Source organism: Sturnus vulgaris, chromosome 9, assembly GCF_052056855.1.
Source record: "Sturnus vulgaris isolate bStuVul1 chromosome 9, bStuVul1.hap1, whole genome shotgun sequence".
Classification (NCBI taxonomy): Eukaryota; Metazoa; Chordata; class Aves; order Passeriformes; family Sturnidae; genus Sturnus; species Sturnus vulgaris.
In genome coordinates, this window is record NC_142251.1 from 30,257,954 (window position 1) to 30,277,050 (window position 19,097).

Sequence of the window (19,097 nt, forward strand, 5' to 3'; positions counted from 1 at the left end):
AGCTCTGCATAATATTTTTGGAGGTATTTCTACTTCAAATAAGCAATCCAGTTAAGCAGAGATAAACACGCACACACATCGGTGACCTTGTTTAAACAATGCACCAATCACTGTGATAAATCTGGTTGCCAAATCTAAATATAGACATTTAGGAAAAAACAATGGAGTTTGAGTAGAAGAGGCCTTCTCTTATTTACTGTTTATTTAATGATCCAAATGAATGTGCAGTTTGGCCTCTCTCCCCTTTTCGAGCAGCATGACCACTTTCCCACTGGGAGCCAAGAGAGCTCTGGCTGTTACTGGAATCGCAGCGTGATCCGGCACATTTGATGCTCCGAGTGCACTTGGTGCAATTTCAAAGCTTGTCTCACACTTCGGGTATGTGCACACTCTGCTTCCCCCAGACAGCCCCGTGCCTGACACAAGGCAGATAGGCGCTGCAGGACTGAGTCACTGCTACAGAAACAGGCTTTTTAAAGTTTTTGTTTTGGTTTTTTTGTTGTTGTTTTTTTTTTAATTTTTTTCAAATGAAGGCATGGGAGGGGAAAGAAAAATTCCATTCAAAACCCACTCTTAAGTTTCTAACTTCGGGTGCTCATGCAGGAAATGAGGAGAGAGCCCAGGGCAAAAGGAGGAGGAGAAAGTTCTTCTCTTCAGGGTTATATTTTTAGACTATTACTAATTTTGTTTTGTCACTGTGCTACAGAAGCTAGACCTGTGTGAATTAATGCAGCACAATCCTTTCTAATTTTTGCTCAGTCCAGGCTGCAGTCTTAACCTAATCTCCTTACATGGGACATGGCAAGGGCATTTGCTACCCCTGCCCTGCTGTGGCTCATATCTTTCCACCAGATATTCCTGCCTGCAGCACACATCCAGCCACGTATTCCCTCTCTTCCCCAAAGCATTTAACAAACAAGGAGAATTCCCCACTTTGTGCTTGGAAACAAAAATGTACATACTGGGGACACCAAACCTGAAATCCTGACTTGTTGTGAAGTATAGCAAGATAACGGGATTTATAACCACAACGTATGGCAAGGAACACCACTGAAATGCTCCTCCTTCTTGCTAAAAATATTCACATCTTAAAGTGTCTTTGCCCTTCTTGATTTATGGATATTTTTAAGACAAATTCTGCGGGGCAGGCTGAGGCTAGAGGAGAGAAATCTGCAGCCTCTATTCCCTGCTCTATTTTAGTCTGGAACAGTTATGCATCCCATTTATTCTTATTGTTTGAAAGCAAGTTAGTTCTAACTTGTATTTTTTTAACAAGTTTCTGTCCCTAGCTGTCATTATTAGGGTTATTGTCAAACTATTTTTTTAATTTCCTTTCTCCACATTTGCACAGCACGGGCCCAACCCATTTGTGACTTCCCTCCCTAGATACAAGCTGCCACACATCGATCAATTGCACAGAAAAACAGTAACTTACAGTAAAGAAATTGTTTGGAAAAAAACCCCAAAACATATAGACCTCAACTTATTAATAAACATCTTCAAAAAGGAGCCTGGAAACATCCCACCCCAGGCTGGCAATGCACAAGGCAGAAGTGCTAGGGAGTGGCAAGGGAAGAGGCAGACAGACAAGGATTTTATTTTTTCTCTTATTAAAGTTTTGTTTTATTCTTTCCAGAAAAACAAGAAAGGTCAGGAAATCCTCAGAATTTGGCATTCTCAATGCCACCTCTTTAGATGAAAATCCTTGCTTCCTGTTCCCTCCCCACTTCCCAGCAAGTAAGGACAGAGCAGGACAATGCCAACACCAGGAATGCTACAAACAGAGAAGTCCTGTAAGTCAACCCTGTGCCAAACTGGGGTTGTTCTATTTACTTCTATTCCATACTAATGTATCCAGTTTTTATTGACTATGAAAACCCAGGCCAGGTCACTAAAGCTCCTCCTACACTTCCCATCTCTGGACCAAAGATTAACTGGCCAAGCCTCCTGTAAAATAGTCTCTTCTCTGGCCATCAGCAGCCAGAAGAATCTGCGGTTAGAGACTGTTAAACAGGAAGGTAGGATGAAAGGAAAAGATCCCAAAGCTCAAAACAACCCTCTCCCCACTTGCAACCCTCATGTAGGGGAAAGGAGGAAATATGGGGACCCAGTTAGTGCTTCTCCTGCTCACACCAGGTACGGAAAAGTAGGAATGGTGATGGAATGCACCTAAAAGTCTCCTTTGCAACCCATGCCTTGGGCTACAGCTTTGGAGCAGCTGTGCCCTCCTGCATCTCAACCACACTGCTCCTCACAAACAGTTTTAGATTAAAAGGTTCTGGTGCTCAGGATTGACACACAATTTTGAGACCCATGAGAAGCTGCTGTGGTTTCACCATCATTCAGCTGGCATGATGTCCAGCAACAGGGGCCAAAACTCACCTCCCTGTACAAACACACGTTTAGGGACAACTGAAACCAAAATAAAATCAAGTTTCTTCCTGTCTGAAAAGCTGTCAAGTATATAAAGTCCTTCTTTTACCTTCTTGACTGTCTAGAAAACTGACATAAGAAAACTGATTATTACTCTGGTAGTAGAAAACAAGAAAAAAAAAAGGGCAAATCTGAGTTTATCTTCTTAAAATATAAACCCCCAAGGAATATAACTTGCTGCAATTAAATACAAAAAGCCAATCCTCAAGATAAGCTCTAACAAATCACCTTGAGAGTTTAATAAATTGCGGTTTGGTTTGGGGGATTTTTCACAGCATCTGCATTTACCTGGCCTGTCAAACATATTTCTGAAGTTCTCGCACCAGATGAACACAGCAGCCAGAATAGAAAGTGGGCAAGACAGTCTGGGACCACTGGAACAACTGTTCAATAAAGAGGGTTTGAATATTTAATTATTAAACTAGAGAAGTCTCAGTTCTCAGCTTGTATCATATAAAACTTCACTGAACTTATATGCACAAGGAGAGTAGGTTTAGATTAGATATTGGGAAGAAATCCTTTCCTGTGAGGGAAGGGAGGCCCTGGCACAGGTTACCCAGAGAAGCTGTGACTGCCCCTGGATCCCTGGAAGTGTCCAAGGCCAGGTCGGACAGGGCTTGGAGGAGTCTGGGATAGTGGGAGGTGTCCTGCACGTGGCAGGGGAGTAGAACAAGACAAGCCTTAAGGTCCTTCCAACCCAAACCTTCTGGGATTCTATGATAAATTCATCTAACAGATGCAGCAACGTTACTGTGGGAAGCTGCACATTTGCCATCTTACTTTTGGATTCAGACTCTCACAGATGAGCAAGAAATTACTGACACGAAAGTGCTTGAAAATAGCTGATAATACCACAGATATTTACTGTCGTACATTAAATACACAGTTGCTTTTACACTTCAAAAAATTTAGGTGTTGATATCTAAAATAACTCTTATTCAGTCTTTAAAGAGTTATCTTAACAAGCTCTCTTTTGAGTCTGCATTTCAAGTCTTTCCTGTCTGGATCTCTAAAGATTAGATGCAGGCTGTATTTGTGATGCACAGAAGGCATGAGCTCCTCTTTCTCTATTTTCTTATTTTCTTTGCTCCCCATCATCCACAGATGATGTTCCCTAAGCAGCTGAGAAGTGGAATGCTCTGTTCCCAGAGCCAAAACCATGACTCACTGGGTACTCACAAGTGCGGGTACAAGGTCTCCCAACACTTTTCCCCCAAATCCCAACCACTTCGCAAACTTTCATTGTGCCTAAATTAAGCAGCTTTTGCTATCAAGTGAATAAAAATTCACATTTGCTGCCAAGCCACTAAACCACATTTAAATGGTAGAATGTACACCCAATTTAGCATTTCTTAGTGGTTTGGGTGGAAATTCAGGTATGCAAAGAATGACTTTGCAAAGCTGCAATGGTCATCTTGACAGAAGGAGGATAACTAAGCTTGTGAAGTCCAGAGAGAACCAACAACTCAACATTCACTGGATCTCAGAAGCACAGACAAAGGCCAGCAAATCCAAAATGCTCTGGTCTCACTGGGCTTCTGTACCCTGCAGGAGCTCTGGCTACGAGCTGACCTTGTAGAAGCACTTTGTTGTTCAGAGCTGTTTAAAACCTTTCACTTTGGTGCTTGTGGTTTTACAATTCCACAGTTTCAAGCGGCTCATCAAAGGAACCTGTAAGCAAAGGGGGGAGGACACAAATACCTCTTAAACTGGCTTTGTTAACTAATCAGTCTGCAGTGGAATTTGAAGCCTGCAAGTTTTCCAGAAATAGTGCATGATTTATGCAGAGATGATTGCACATCAATTTCTTATTCAGAATCTTTGTCACATTCACTGGGAAAAAAGTTGGGTTTATTTCTGTCCTTCATTCTTCTAGCCTACTAGGTTCTTTCAGTTACTTTTCCCACTTACTCTCCTCTGCTCTTCCCATGCAATAACCTATCAAACACAGCCAAAAAATGGATCAAATCCCACAAACTTTCCTGTTGTAGTCACTGTACTTTTCACAGCTGAATAGTCCATATCCATTCAATTCCCATTTACAGGTATTGATCACTGAATTGAACAGGACAGTTCACCCACCTGCACTTCTGCTTTCAGCCTATTTTTGAAAGTCCTTCTTCTAATCACAACTCTAGACTACCAAAAAATTCACAGTTCGATAAATTCAACACTCAAAAAAATTTCTATTCCAACATCAACTTACATTTTCTCTTCCTAAAACTGGCAATGAAAGAATATTAAAATAGAAGCTGCAGCTCTTTTGCCATTAAGACCTCTAAATTTTGTACTACATAGATATTAAGGGAACTTCTGAATGAACCAGAAGGTGGTAATTTCTGGGTAATCCAAATAAAGCCAAAAAAAGGCAGGGGGAAGGGAAATCACTGTTCTCACATTCTTTTCCTATTGTTAAATGCAATACAATTAAATGCAAGGGTTCCTAGTAAAATAACAGAAGCCAATCATCACAAACTACACTACAGGGAAAATGAGGCAGAATTTATGCAGCAATAGAGAAGAGAATAGTGACACACCACACAATGTCTCACTAAAGTACGAATAAATGTGCATTTAAAGCTCAGAAACTTAGAGCCAGAAATAAGAGGGGAAACAAGACAGAGAGAGGAAAGGCAACGGAAGAGAAGGAAGAAACATGTGCTCATTATCTCAAGAGCTTAACTCCAGAGATTCCAGGAGTAAAGAAGCAGCAGAGACAGCAGTGCAGCAGTTCTGACACACACAGGTCTAATGTTGCCATTGCCTCGCCACACACGTTTGCCAATTGATGTGGAGCTCCTGCTATCTGACAGGTAGAAAGCTGCAATTTAGCAAGAATAGTTATTTAAAGCACTTACTCAGGAAAAAGTTAAATTTAGCTCAAAGAAGAGGCCGCTGCCTGTGATTGCCCCAGAAAATACCTGGCCATGACAAAAGTTCCATACAGGGACTTTTAAGACTTTAAAATCTACAGACACAATCAGGAAATTAATGTTTGGATTTTTTTCTGACTAGCCTAATTATAACTTTCACCCCCAGAGTTACTTTCAGTATTCACAAAACTCAGTTTAAATTCACTCTTCCTACTACTAAGCTATCATCTAATTTGTTATCTCCTCTCAGGCCCGACTAAAACTGAAATTGGAAACCTCATTTTCCAAACTAATTCTTACTGTTACCTGATAACAACCCTCAGGATTACAAATTTAATCACAATAATAACTGAATACACTGACAAGTGAACCCAAATACTTCCAGTGTTTACACCAGCAGCAATAATTAGTGTTTTGTCATGTCAGAAAGTGACTGCAGATCTACCTCCACAAGAAAAGTGACTGGAACAATACAAGTAACAGTCTCTTACTGAAGAGAAGATACAGAGATTCAAGAACAGGAAAAAAGTTACTTTTAATATAAGGTACCTTCAGAGACAATACAATTTATTGCCAAAAGTGATTTATTACTAATCCAACTTCTTTCTTTTTTTAGAGGCTAAAATATTTTCATGACATATTAAAAAAAAAAAATAGTTCCCAGCAAACAGAAATAGGAATTTACTAAGATTTTTGTACTTTACATGGCTCCTCTACATTTCCTCTCCCTCCTGCAATTATCTGTCTGCAGAGGAAATAGCACACAGCATTCTGTGCCTGGCTAGGAGGTTCATAAGAACAATGAATATACAAGCTTACAACCTATATAACATATACATGTTCTTTTTAAACAGATTATTTTCTTTTTTTGTTTTGTTGTTGTTTGTTTTTAAAGAATATTAAAAACCTTTCTGCAGACAGGATTCTGATGGCTCCATGACAGAAGAATGCAGCATTCTAAATGCAAAACAGATTTAAAATATTTCTGACACCTGTGCTGCAAGATTGCCATTAAACAAGAAGCTTTTCTGAGTAAATATGTTCTATAACATGTTCACTTGAACGGGCAGCATAAATGTCACTGCACTCAGGTGATTAAATCCATACTGAAATCCCTTAGCCACGGGTCCTGATATGACAGCTCAGGGGCTACCACCCTAAAAAGCCATAATGCTCTATATAAAGGTAAAGGCTTCTGATACATCATCCTCAGGATTCTCAGACAGAAGATATTCCTGATGCTTAAATAAAATTACCCGAGATCCCTAGTACTACCATTATTTACCTGCCAGCAGACAGAAATGTAAAGACGGTGCAGCCATTAAGGCTGTTACTTTTCTGCTATTTGAGAGCTTTGATGTGACAATTTGAAAGTTCATTGAACAGCTTCTTGCATTCACTGCCATCCTACAGAACCTCCAGGTAATATGGCAGCAACAGCTGTGGTGATGCAGCTGAAATAAGGAGTGTCATATCTAGAAAACAAAGGATACTGCTTAGCTAAGTCCTTCTCAATAAGATTTTGCCACCTTGCTGTTCTTTAATGTGTTGAGTTTTCCATTCAGTTTGTATTGTTATGTAAGACAAACAACAGTGTTCAAGAACAACCAATTTCAGTCGACTTAAAGTCTCTTCAGCTAAGGCATGGCTCAAGCTTATTTCAGTTTACCCCAAATCCAAACAATGGTTACCATTTTCTCTGCAGTTGTACACCAGCAGACAGGCAAATTAAAGAGTATTTAAAAACAGCAAGGATCTCAAGAGAGGAGAGATAAATTCGGCAGCATTTGTTAGGCTGGCAAAATGCCATTTGCTGATTTTGACCATGACATTTTACAACCTTTTTGTTTTAAATAAAGATCAAAACCTTAGGATGTTTAGTTTCACCACCACTTCATGAACTGCTCACAAGTTCTCCACCATAACCAACCTTAAACATATTTATACATTAATAGGAGTCATTAAAAATATTTCATTATATTAAAAATATTACATTCTAAAGGGGTCATTAAAAAAACCTACTGTCTCAACGTATGTGGAATATAAATAATGCTGAAATACTATCTGACCACATCTGTTCTTATACAAAAGTCACCACTTAGAAGTCCCTTTTAACGTCTGATATTTCATGTAGTTCATTAGTCCTGAAGTCTCTGAAAGGTGCTGTAAGTTGTTGGTGGCTAATCAAATGCATACATTTGGACCACACAAACCCATGATCACTTTCAGATTTCCTTCAAGAAAAAACTCTCCCTAACAACTAAGAATGCAAGAAAATATTATTTTTTAATAACATGAGAAGCACTAAATAAAGAAGAATGGTCATCAGACAAAGACTCTACTTAGTAAAGACAAAATCAGCGTCTTTTGCAGCAGACTTTTTCTGCCAGAATTACATGTGACAACACACAATAAGGTGTAGATCTGTATTTCTGCTGCTCCCCATACCATCAACGCTGGAAAATAAATACTGTAAATGTCCTTTGTGCTTCTTTGTAATGTTTCCTTCCTGTGCCATTTCTTTTTCCCTCAGCCTGCTAACTGCAGTAGTCCTTATACCCATGGACTGGTATGGAGACGTGGGCAGCAGGCTGGGATTACAGTACTGAGGTCCCAGCACTCAACCCTCTGCAAATGCAGAAACCAGACTGGCTTCAAGCACCTGCTTTCCCTGGGACAGAAGGAGTGCCTGTATTTACACACCCTGTCCAAGTGCTTTTTCAATGGGTACACTTGTTCTGGGATCACATTCCCTTCACCTCATTCTCCAGCATCCTCAACTTCTTAACATCCTGCAGGCATTTTAAAAACCCATTTAGCACACCTCCCCATGGTGTAAACAGTGAGATTTGAAGAAAAAAAACCCCAAAACAGCACAGCTCTCCAGGGGTTCTGAAATCATGCTGGAAGTTATCAAAGCCAAGGCTATTTACATGTTGCCCTATTGGCTGTGTTTTCCTCAACAAAGAATTGTGCTTTCAGTCACTGATGGACTAAAATGTCTCTGAAGAAATGTACACAAGGTATGTACACAAAGTAAATGCATGCTCTAGTCACTTAATACCTGCTAGATTTGCCTATAAAAAAAGCATTCTATGTTAATTCTCAGACTGACTTTTTCTTTAAGTGAAATTTCAACTAGAATAATTCCATTTTCCTTATCCCTGAAGCAATAAAAGGGGCCGAGAAGAGACCTGGAGAGGGACTTTTGACAAGGGCACATAGTGACGAGACAAGGGGGAATGGTTTCACACTGACAGAGGACAGGGTCATTTCAGATATTGGGAAGAAATTCTGCCCTGTGTTAGCGGTGAGGCCCTGGCACAGGTTTCCCAGGGAAGCTGTGGCTGTCCCATCCCCAGAAGTGTTCAAGGTCAGGTTCGAGGGGACTTGAAGCAACCTGGGATAGTGGGAGGTGTCCCTGCCCATGACAGGGAGGTTGGAATGAGAGGATCTTTAAGGTCCCTTCCAACCAAACCATTCCATGGTTCTATGACATTTGTTTTCACTCAGCTTCTTTCTGTAAAGACTGGTTAATTTACCCTAAGTCCCAAGCTATTTATAGAGAGATGAAGGAGATCTCTACAGTTTCCTGTATTTGTCACACCACATCTGTCACAATGCAATCAAGGAGACTACTCTGTTTCAAGTCATATCTCCATTTTTCTTAGGGGCAGAAAGTCATGGATTCTGAGAAATCCTGACTGAGTAGGAAGAGACCAGTAAGTCTGGGACAGAAAGGAATTGCATTTGCGAGCAAGCCCTCCTTCCCAGCAAAGGGCAGCACAATACTTGGCACATCTAGCCCGTAACTTCTACAAAAGAGAAATGCTTCTGCCTACACTGCTCCCTCCACACTCTCAGCTGCAGCTCTGCAGAGAGAGTGACAGCAGCCAATAACTCTCACAAAAGTCCTAATTTCCAAGAAAAACTTTTCATTAAAATTCACACACTGATCAAATTGGCACTTGGATAAACCTGACCACATGTGGCTCAGGTTGTGCACTCCTAGCCTTATCCCAGCCTGGAGCAAAGAAGTTGTCCTGCTTCAGGAGGGCTGTTTCAGTCTTTGCTAAATCACCTCATCAATCCTAATTAGTCAGAGTTATTGAAGAGCCTTCTGCCCTATTACAGAGTCATTCCCTCAGATATGGCACTGCAAAAATTGTTTCTTGCTGAGGCAGTTTGGGATGTCTGCTTGGCAGAACAGCAGCACGAAGAAAGGTGCTTGCACCAGAAAGACACAAGGCTAATAAAATCACTTCTTGCCATTTGAGACAGCCTCTTAGAAACAGTCACTGGATATGCATATAATCACACACCATAATTGCACTAATTTGCACAATTAAGAGCTGGATAACATCATAAATTTAAATGAAAAACACCAGGCACAGGCTGGTGCTGCTGCTGGAATATTTTAAAATCCAAAATATCCAGCACCGCTGATGACAATTTCTGTAACCATGCAACACGAGAGCACCTTACTGGAATCCAGATACTTGCCACCAAATCAAAAGAACAGGAGCAAAGCAATAAAATACCAGTATTGTTTTCTTCTCAACCTCATCTTTTGGTGCAGTCACAGCTCACACAACAGTTTAAATGCTCCTGAGATGCCTGTCTCCTGCAAACTCCCCACTCCCTCCAAAACTTCCAAATTAGACAGACTGCTGCTGTTACAGAGCCAAGGTAAGGCAGAAATCCCAGGGCAGGCTAAGAAAGAGACTTTGAACACACATTCACCTGGATAACCATCTTCTCCACAGACAAAGGTTTTGGCATTTTCAGGTTGCCATCTCACACTGGTGATGAAAGATGAAAACAACAGCAATACCCAACAGCTCTGCCTGCTACCACATTTCTCCTCCCAGGCACCTAAACCCTCCTGAGCAGTTATCTTTCCCATCAGACAAGATGTTTCCCGTACTCACCACTCCATGTCTTTGCCTGCATCAGCATCTTCCTCATCAGGCTTGCCATACTGGAATTTTTACCCGTGTTGCCTAAACCTGCTCAGGCCCAAACCAGGTGGAAGAGGTAAAAAAAGACACCTGCATCTTGTCTCTGCCAGCGCCGTGGCTTTTCCTGCAGAGGCTGCACAGCGACTGGAGGAGCAGGGCTGAGCACACACACACACACGCGTGCATGCACACGCACAGGAAGCCTGGAACTGAATCAGAATTAAATGGACACACTTCCTTCTTCATGCTCCAGTATCTCGGCTGTAAACAAGCACTGCACATTAGCTGAGTGAAGCCGAAAAGTCCAGCAGTGAAGGACAAAAGAAGGGAGTGGCTCCAGCAAGGAATAACTATTTTAAATACACAAACATCTTCCCATCAGATTAAAACTAGCTTTTAAATTAGGCAGATTGTGAAGCCATTGTTGTGACAGGGTAACTCAAGACAAACAGGAGACGCTGCTTCCTCCTCTGGAGAGGTCTCCTGGATTTCCAGTACGAAATGTCCCATTAGCATTCCAAGTGCCTGATCAAAAAATGTTCATGAAAAGAGCTCCAGTCACTACAGGGATGTAAGGCAAAGAAGAGGGAGGCAGATGCAGAAACAAGCCCCCAGAAGAGGTACCACCACCTACAGCTGCTGCACCTTGCAGTGCAGGAGCAATGAAGGAGCAGAAGAGGGATGCTGAGTTTGTGTGCTGGTCAGAGCATATGGCTTTGGCTACCAGCCTGCCCCACAAGCCAGCCCCCAGCTCTCCAGGAACAAGGTCAGAAATGGCAGAAATGAGTGTGTGTGCAGGGATTTGGCAGGAGTCAAACACATCCTCATCAACAGCATTTCAAGCACAGCCTGCTTGTATTCTGGGAGATCTCCACCTCACCACACAAAGCCTCAGGTTCCTTCAGCTTCCAATGGCTTTTCCCCACCATTTTTTTGGCATTTACCTCAAGGCAGCTCCACCTCTGAGCAAACAAAGCACACCACCAGCATGCACCAAACACTTTTGCACAGATCCAGAGGGCTCTAACATTTGCTCCACTGCTGGCAACAAAATCTCTGTTGATGGAGAAGAGAGCAGACAGGTCAAGTTCTACTGACCCAAAACGCTCCAAAGCAAGATGATGATTTCACTGACAACTCCACTGACTCCCCAAGGAGGTCCATGCACTTGGTAGGCAGGATGAGTAAGGGCAAGCAGAGCTCGTGAGAGAGACAGCAGCAGCCACTTATGTCCAGTGCTGTGCTCACAGACACCCTGCTGCAGACTGTGACAAGCTGAGTGGCTCTGGACAGTGCCCTACCTGTACACAGATTCTGCCCATTTGCTCTGTCCAGCAGCAGCTCTCCAAACCTGCATGTCTGGTGCCATCCTTGGAAGGAGAGAGCAGGGAGGATGGACAGGGGAGTCTTGGTCTATCCCTTAGGGTCAGCCAAACAGGGATCGTTCTCACCTTGGCTGGGACACAGACATAGAAGCCCTTCTGCTCACAGTAATCCAGTGCTTGGAAAATGACACTCCAAAGGTAGACTTCTCCCAACCACTTGGGGCAGGAAAGGCTTTGCAGCACTAGAGACTCTTCCTGTCTCTGAAAGCACACCAGAGTTATAGCAGTTCTTGGTCTGGAGCCTTCATCAGGCAGTGTCTTCACTGATAACACCACTGAAATAGTGCCTGACCTCCATGTGGTTTCTCAAGCAAGCCACGCTGTGGTTGGTACAAAAGGCTGAGTGAGGAGAATTCTCACTGAGTGAGTAATCCTCAGCCCCAAGATGATGAGAAGTGCTTGTCTGAAGGAGCTGCCATCCTATGTGTTTTCAGACATGCTTTTTGTCTTTCTCTCAAAGACCGCTTATCTCATAAAAGGCCTTTTTAATATCTAAACAAAAACACTGAGAGATCTGCAAGTATTCAAAACCCTTTTTATTACCATCTTGCAAAGCTGGCTACTGAAGACTCCCATTTTTTCTTACTGTCTTAATAAGGCAACAGCAGATTCTTCTCCCCTTCTCTTTTCACTTTGTCTTTCAAGAAATTAAATTCTTATAACAGTAAAGTACAATTAAATCGATGATATTCCTTAAGGTTAACTGCAAGATCAAGGGGTTGGAGTCAAAAAAGAAACAGCTGCTCTCAAAACCAGAGAATTCACATGAGAATTCCAGGTACAGTGGAGAAGTTTCACAACCCTCCACATAAGCAAAGCCCAGCTACAGAGAGGCAAGGGAGCACAGGGCAAGCAGTGTGAAAGCCCAGTGGCCTTTTGCAGAAGGGCTCCTTCTCATTCCACCATTGAAGCCTGAATAGCAACACTTCATTATGGAAGAACTGCACAGAGTTTCAAACCTTCATTTCCATTTCAGCAGGAAAATCTTGCTAGCCTGTAAGAGTTGGACTGAGCAAACATCCTTCTGCCCTTGTTCCCTTTCACTTGACTGGGTTTGAGTTAGAAGGGACCTTAATGATCATCTCATTCCAACCCTCTGCCATGGGCGGGCACATCTTCCACTAGGTCAGGTTGCTCCTATCTGGCATTGAACACTCAGGGATGGGGCAGCCACAGCCTCTCCAGGCACCCTGTGCCAGAGGCTCCCCACCCTCACAAGGAACAATTTCTTCCCAATATCCCATCTAACCCTGCCCTCTGTCAGCCATTCCCCCTTGTCGTGTCACTGCATGCCTTTGTAAAAATTCCCTCACAGCTGTTGCAGGCCCTCTAGGTATCAGAAGGTGCTGTAAGATCACCCTGGAACCTTTTCTACTCCAGGCTGTACAACTCCAACTCTGCCAGCCTTTCTCCACAGGAGAGGTGCTCCAGTCTTTTCTTCTCCAGATTATTTTCATGGCCCTTCTTTGGACTTGCACCAGCATGTCCTCACCCTTCTTATGAGGGAGAGGTTGGTGTAGTCCAACATGCCAGCTAACTGACTCAATACATATTTTTATGTACATATCTACCAAAAGGCATTCAGAATTTAATTCTTCAAGTGTAAATGAAATCACTGCTACAGTACAAAACTACTACACTACTACAGTACAAAATTGCCACATGAATATTAACAGGATTTGTTGGCAGGTTGATATGATTATCCCAGGGAATCTCAGGAGATATTGCAGGACACTTCAGATTTGCACCAATGTACAGAGCAACTACTTCAGGCAGCAGAAGTTCCTCAGCCTGGTTATGGAGGGGTTCCATGTAGTAAAAATAAAAAGCCCTGGGATGAGACTGCTTGGGAGCAAAGAAGAGAAAACATTGCTGCTCCCAGAAGCAGCACTCTGAGGAATCAAAGCCCTTCATGCTTCAGCAAGGAAAATGTGATAGCAGCTCTGCAGCTTCTCACACCCCCATAAGAGGAAGAAAAATGGTCTTGAATTTGTGATCCTTTTAAGGTCACAGAGAAAGATGAGTTTGGTCAGTTAACCCCCTGAAGAGCTTTTCTGGGATAGACCAATACTAACACAAGAGATGGCAATAAGGAGAATGGAGAGCAGCACATAGGCTTCAGACCAGCAAAGCTGGGCTCAAACTCTTCCACCCACTTCCACTTTCAACAGCACTTCCCCAGTGTTTGGGGCATCCACCTGTTACACACCAACTGAACAGAATGTTCTACACTTCCCTGGTGAAAAGGCAATTACAGCTCCTCACCTGGTTCCAGAAGCACCAGGAATCATGCGATTTCCTGAGCTGAGCCCAGGCTTTCTTGGCAGCCAAAGCTTTCAAACAATCTTCAAAGATTTAAACTTTAGACTAAAGCTTCACCAGAAGCACTTTAAACCTGCACATCTCCCCTTTGCTTCCCATGTGATTACAGAAAGTTTTAGTAAAAACTTGTTTCAAACAGAAATGTAAGACCAAACACATTTTTAATATTACATATAAAAACAACAATTAGAATTGTTTCAGTTACAAATATACTCAAAACTACAAAAATTATCACCTTGGGCAGGTAGAGTCACAGGGTATATTTTAAGGTTGGGATCTCGTATATTTATGATATTTATGATTCTGGACCACAACAAAGAGGGTGCTGTAATTTCAGCTCACATTTGCACTAAGGATCCACCAGCTCCTCTAATTTTACAGGCTTCACCAAAAAGGAAGGACATCCTCTCTCCACCCTTAGATACTGCTCCTTCCACAGACTCTTCAAAAAAGAAGAAAAAAAACACCCAACAAGTTGACACCCAGCACAGTGACCTGATGTTTTCCACACATTTGCCCTTTGATAAGCACAAAAATGCCTTCTGCTGGGCGTTTTCCCTGTTAACCTTCCTGAGCAGAAACATTAATGCTCGGAAGAAAACGGGACCTAATGAAATAGGTAATGATACTAAATATAAGCAGTGAGTCAAATCACTTTGTTTCTCAGGCATGCAGCTCAACAAATTGTTTCAGAACAGCAAAAATACGGTCCCTTTGCAGACCCGAAACCAGCTCATCATTCCGCATTTTTATGGGATTTTTGGTGTTAAGTGGAATGTATTCTTAGAAATAGTTTCACAGAACTCTGTGAAACACATGCAGTTCAGCAATTTTTTACAGCAGTTGCTACTTTTAAAAATCTTCATCACCAGTGACCATCTAACAAAGCATTCTTACAACTGGCCTAAGAAAAATGAGGGACTGAAGAAAGCACACAGGACAGCGAATAAGTATCCAGGGAACTGCTGAGATTCGTTTCAGATTGCTCCTGCTGACAAAACCACAGAATCACAGCATGAACTGTCCAGGCAGGACAGATTAAACTGGCTTGAGTGGCCATGCAATGAGTGAATCTGCTCCCCATCTCCTCCAGCTCCAGCAGAAAGGCAGGGTAAGTCCAAAGTGTTCAACTACCCTTGGAAGCCACGTCTCAAGGCTGGCAAAGTGACAGAAAGCCAGCTTTAGATGCTTCCCACTATGCAAGGGACAGTGGGAGGCTGCTTTTGAAACAGAAAAATACACACTTGTTAAAAAGAAGAGATTAATTATCTAATAGACAAGTCAATGGAAGAAATCAATGATGCATTAATAGCTTCGATCATTCTCAAAGTATTTGTACAGTCTGCATTCAAAGACTCTCTTTGGGAAAAACAAACAAACAAAACAACCCCAAAACAAACCAAATAATATAACAAATAATTAATAAGTTACTAATTTAAAGTCTACCTCTACAGATACTCACCAACTCCCTACCTCCCATACCCACAAATTATGTCCAGTTTGGAAAAAGCCATCTAATTGAAAAATTCCATGTTTTAAGCATCTCCAATACCACGTCTCTCTGCACATTAGCTAGGAATTAAGATATGCAAGGAAAAGACCACTGAGACTACATGGAAGATCACTATAAATTTGTCTCTAGAGACAGTCTTTATTTGGGAGCAGAAGTATATTTATTTACTATGTTTAAATGCCAATTGCAATTCCATGTCTCTGTTTTGCTTTAGCAACATTTAAAACAGCAAAATTATCAGTAACTGCAAGCTGCACTAACACTGCTGTGACTGATAGAACAATCAGGCTTTATGGGCCATGGAGAGCAAGGGCAGGGGGTGTGCAGAGAACCACATACCCTTCCAGAAACGTGCTAATAAAGTGACATATTTTATTCTTGAATCCAAGACATCAAAACCAAATGTCTCTAATAACTCTTGATAGGACAAAAAAACACTGCAAAGAAATCATGAACATGGAGTCACCCTTTTTTGCAGCATGAATTCTCTAAAATGCACCTCATTACTATATCCAAGCCTCTGCAAAAATCAAAACTTCACAGTAGCTGCTCTGCAAGTTCTCAGTACAGGGCTGAGGTTCACCCTCCTCTGAACAATAACATTCACCTTGGCTGTGGAGGTCTGAACACGTGGCACAGTCCTCACCAAGGCTTCCAAGAGCTATTTATCTCAACTTTTTCAAATCTCAGACTCCTTCCCTGAGTCAGGTGTCCCCTTCTTCCCCAGTGATGTAAATCTTCTGGAAGAAGTCCCCTTCCCCCTGCAGCTTCTCTTACCCACGTTAGCACAATTCATAGTGCAAAAGGAGAGAAGAGGGAAGGGACATAAGATCAGGTCCTTTCACAGAGGGATATGCAGGGTACAGCAAGTCTAGCAGAAGGGGTCTCATGTCCTTACATGGGAAGGGACCTTGAAGACCATCTCATTCCATCCTCCTGCCACTAGATCAGGTGACTCCAAGCCCCATCCAGCCCTAAACACTCCCAGGGATGGGGCACCCACAACTTCTCTGGGCAACCTGTGCCAGGGCCTCATCACCCTCAGAGGGAAGAATTTATTCCTAATACACAATTTAAATCTACCCTCCTTCAGCACGAAGCCATTCTCCCTTGTCCTATCAGTAGCTACAGGTGATGGCAGAACAAGGCAGGCACTCACAGACTGCCTACAATTGTCTGTTCTATCTCCACACAAAACCTGCAAGGATAAGACAAAAAATTCCCCACAAATACTAGCTATACACAGTGACAAGTATTTCTCACCTCTTACACAACATTCTCGATGAACAAATTAAGTTTGTTGGAGTTCATACAGTATTTTAAAGTGCACTCAAAAAAAAAAAAAAGGGTGAAGTTTCAATTTCTGTCAAATGGTTTTGATAAGGAAGAATTTGTAGATTGTTCTCTCTTCTCCAACTGTTCTCACTCCCTCGGGACACAGGCAATTTTCCACATAAACATGCAAGGTAAGACATACTAAAGAATGCTTTTGAGCTGCAATTTGAGCCAGACAAGAAAAAAAGACAAGAAGCTAAATTCAGAAGATGGGAAATCTGAACCAAAAGATGAAAAACAACTGCACAAATGATGCCCTTGCCAGTAAGGGGTAAAGCTTTTGCGGCTGAGACACAGCAGCGAGTGCCAGCCTGGCAGATCTCAGCCACAAGGAGCTTTCAGCAGCCTAATTGCCTCCCTTAACTGTTGAGTGAATAACCCAGCATCCAGACAAACAGGAAATTCGTTGGAAATTGAACAAGAGACAGCCAGTGGCTCATTCTGCAGGTTAATGTGCTTTTAAATTAAATGAACTATAAAGAGATTACAGCTTCCTAATAAAACTCCACGTTTTAAAGATGAAAGAGAAGAAAAAACGGGGAAGTCAGGGAGACTGAGGATGGGAAACTAAAATAAGATGAGGTATCTACAACAGATTAAATGGGGCAAAACCAGAAGAAATACGCACTTGGGTTAGTCTTTACATACTCTCCTGGGTCCTCCCACAGGACTTTGCAGTCCTTCATCCAGTATGAGCAAAGCTGGGAATGCACATGGATTTCTCTAGAAAAATAATTCTGGGCTGCGTAGCAGAGGCAAGTGCATTTCTATAACCCCGTGCTCAGCACAAGGAGGAAATGCTGTTTGCACCTGCAGAACATCCATCTCACTTCTGATCACTGTTACCACAGCACTGCTCACAGTGCTTGCCACCAGCTCTGCTGGGAGGTGAAATAAATTATTTTCTTGTCAGCACCAGTGCAAAGAAAAACACATCAGATCTCAGCCTCCCCTGTGCCTCTTGTTTTAGACGAGGATTTCTAGCCAAATGATGCTAAAAAGATAAAAGAACAAGTGTCTCCTCACACAGTTTACTTGCTGGTGCACCACAGAAAGAGTACATAATTCATTAGTATGCTAACAGATTTCCTATTTTATGATAGAATACTGCCAAGTTAAAATAACAAAATACTGCTATTACTCTGCTAGTGAACTATCTTATCTTTGTAAGTAACAGAACATACAGTTAACTGACAATAATTGCAACTTTGGCTACTCTGCAAGGTACAAGAGACTCAAAAGTACCCATTTCCCTCATTCTCAATCACGCCCTGGTGATATAAAATTTATTCATTGCAGCTCTATTGATAATTCTTGAAGTCTGAAATATGTTTATTGCAGGCACCAATATGATAAGAGAAGGATGCAGATATTAATCTTCAACTAAAGGTTTTCTTTACCAAGGTCAGCCAACCAAAACGACCACTTTAAAAACAAACAAATAAACAAACAAACAAACAACCCACCCAGCACCTTTCTCTGGGACAGTGCTGGTAGTGAGAGGTCATACTGCTTTCAGTGGGAGGTGATACAGCTTTAGGAATATTATGAAACCACTCCAGCACAAAATAAACAGAACCAACAGTTCTGTCTGTGGACTTGTGGGAGAGGACAGTGCAGAGCCACCCTCCACCTGGAGTGATCCTCCCAGCAGGAATTTATAACCTTAGAGGCCAGACTGCTGAGGTCCTGGTCGATAACAGCAGAAGAAGTCTGCTGGTTTCTTTTTTCTCCTCCTGGAATCGCCCTTTTCCCCCACCACAGACCAGACATGCTTAATAGCTGTGACTGCATACGAGGTCATACTTTTGCTGTTGGCAGACAGCTGCCAGAATCCTACTCTTAATCCCTAAACTTGGGCACATTGGTAAGGAAGACAGAAGAGTTCAGAACCACAGGAGAATCTTGTAATTTGCTCTCTGAAATAACCCTGAAAGCCCACTGCAATCCACGTGCAAAGGAATGTGTTTTCCCTCACAAAACCTCAAACAAGCATTTCAGTCCCATGTCATCATGGGAATCAAAACTGCCTCTTTTGATAACTCATGGGTTTCCATGTTGGCTGTGTGAAAGTCTGAATAGGCAGTCTAGTGAAGCAATTGTTTTTCCTTTAGCAGAACAGAAAGGCAGTTGTTTTCAATTGTTCTGCACAACTCTTCCTCGTGGCTCTTGTATTTTAGCGTCGATGAGAGGGGGGAAAAAAAAAGCTACAAGATAGGGTAGCCCAAAAAAGTAAACCACATCTTCACATCAGATTCCAGGTGTGTTGCTAAAC

The 19,097-nt window shown here is 42.1% G+C and overlaps 1 protein-coding gene across 7 annotated transcripts in view; it reads right to left on the minus strand.

The window, feature by feature from the left end:
• RASAL2 (RAS protein activator like 2) overlaps positions 1–19,097 on the minus strand; it is a 162,958-nt gene that overhangs the window by 115,419 nt on the left and 28,442 nt on the right. Inside the window, exon 1 of one of the 7 annotated variants that reach the window (XM_088170343.1) lies at positions 10,238–10,413. The exons of the other annotated variants lie outside the window; for them this stretch is intronic. Coding sequence (XP_088026469.1) covers positions 10,238–10,286 — 49 coding nt within the window. The 5' untranslated portion in view covers positions 10,287–10,413. Of the gene's footprint in view, positions 1–10,237; positions 10,414–19,097 lie in introns of those variants that run through there. 7 annotated transcript variants of the gene reach the window in all.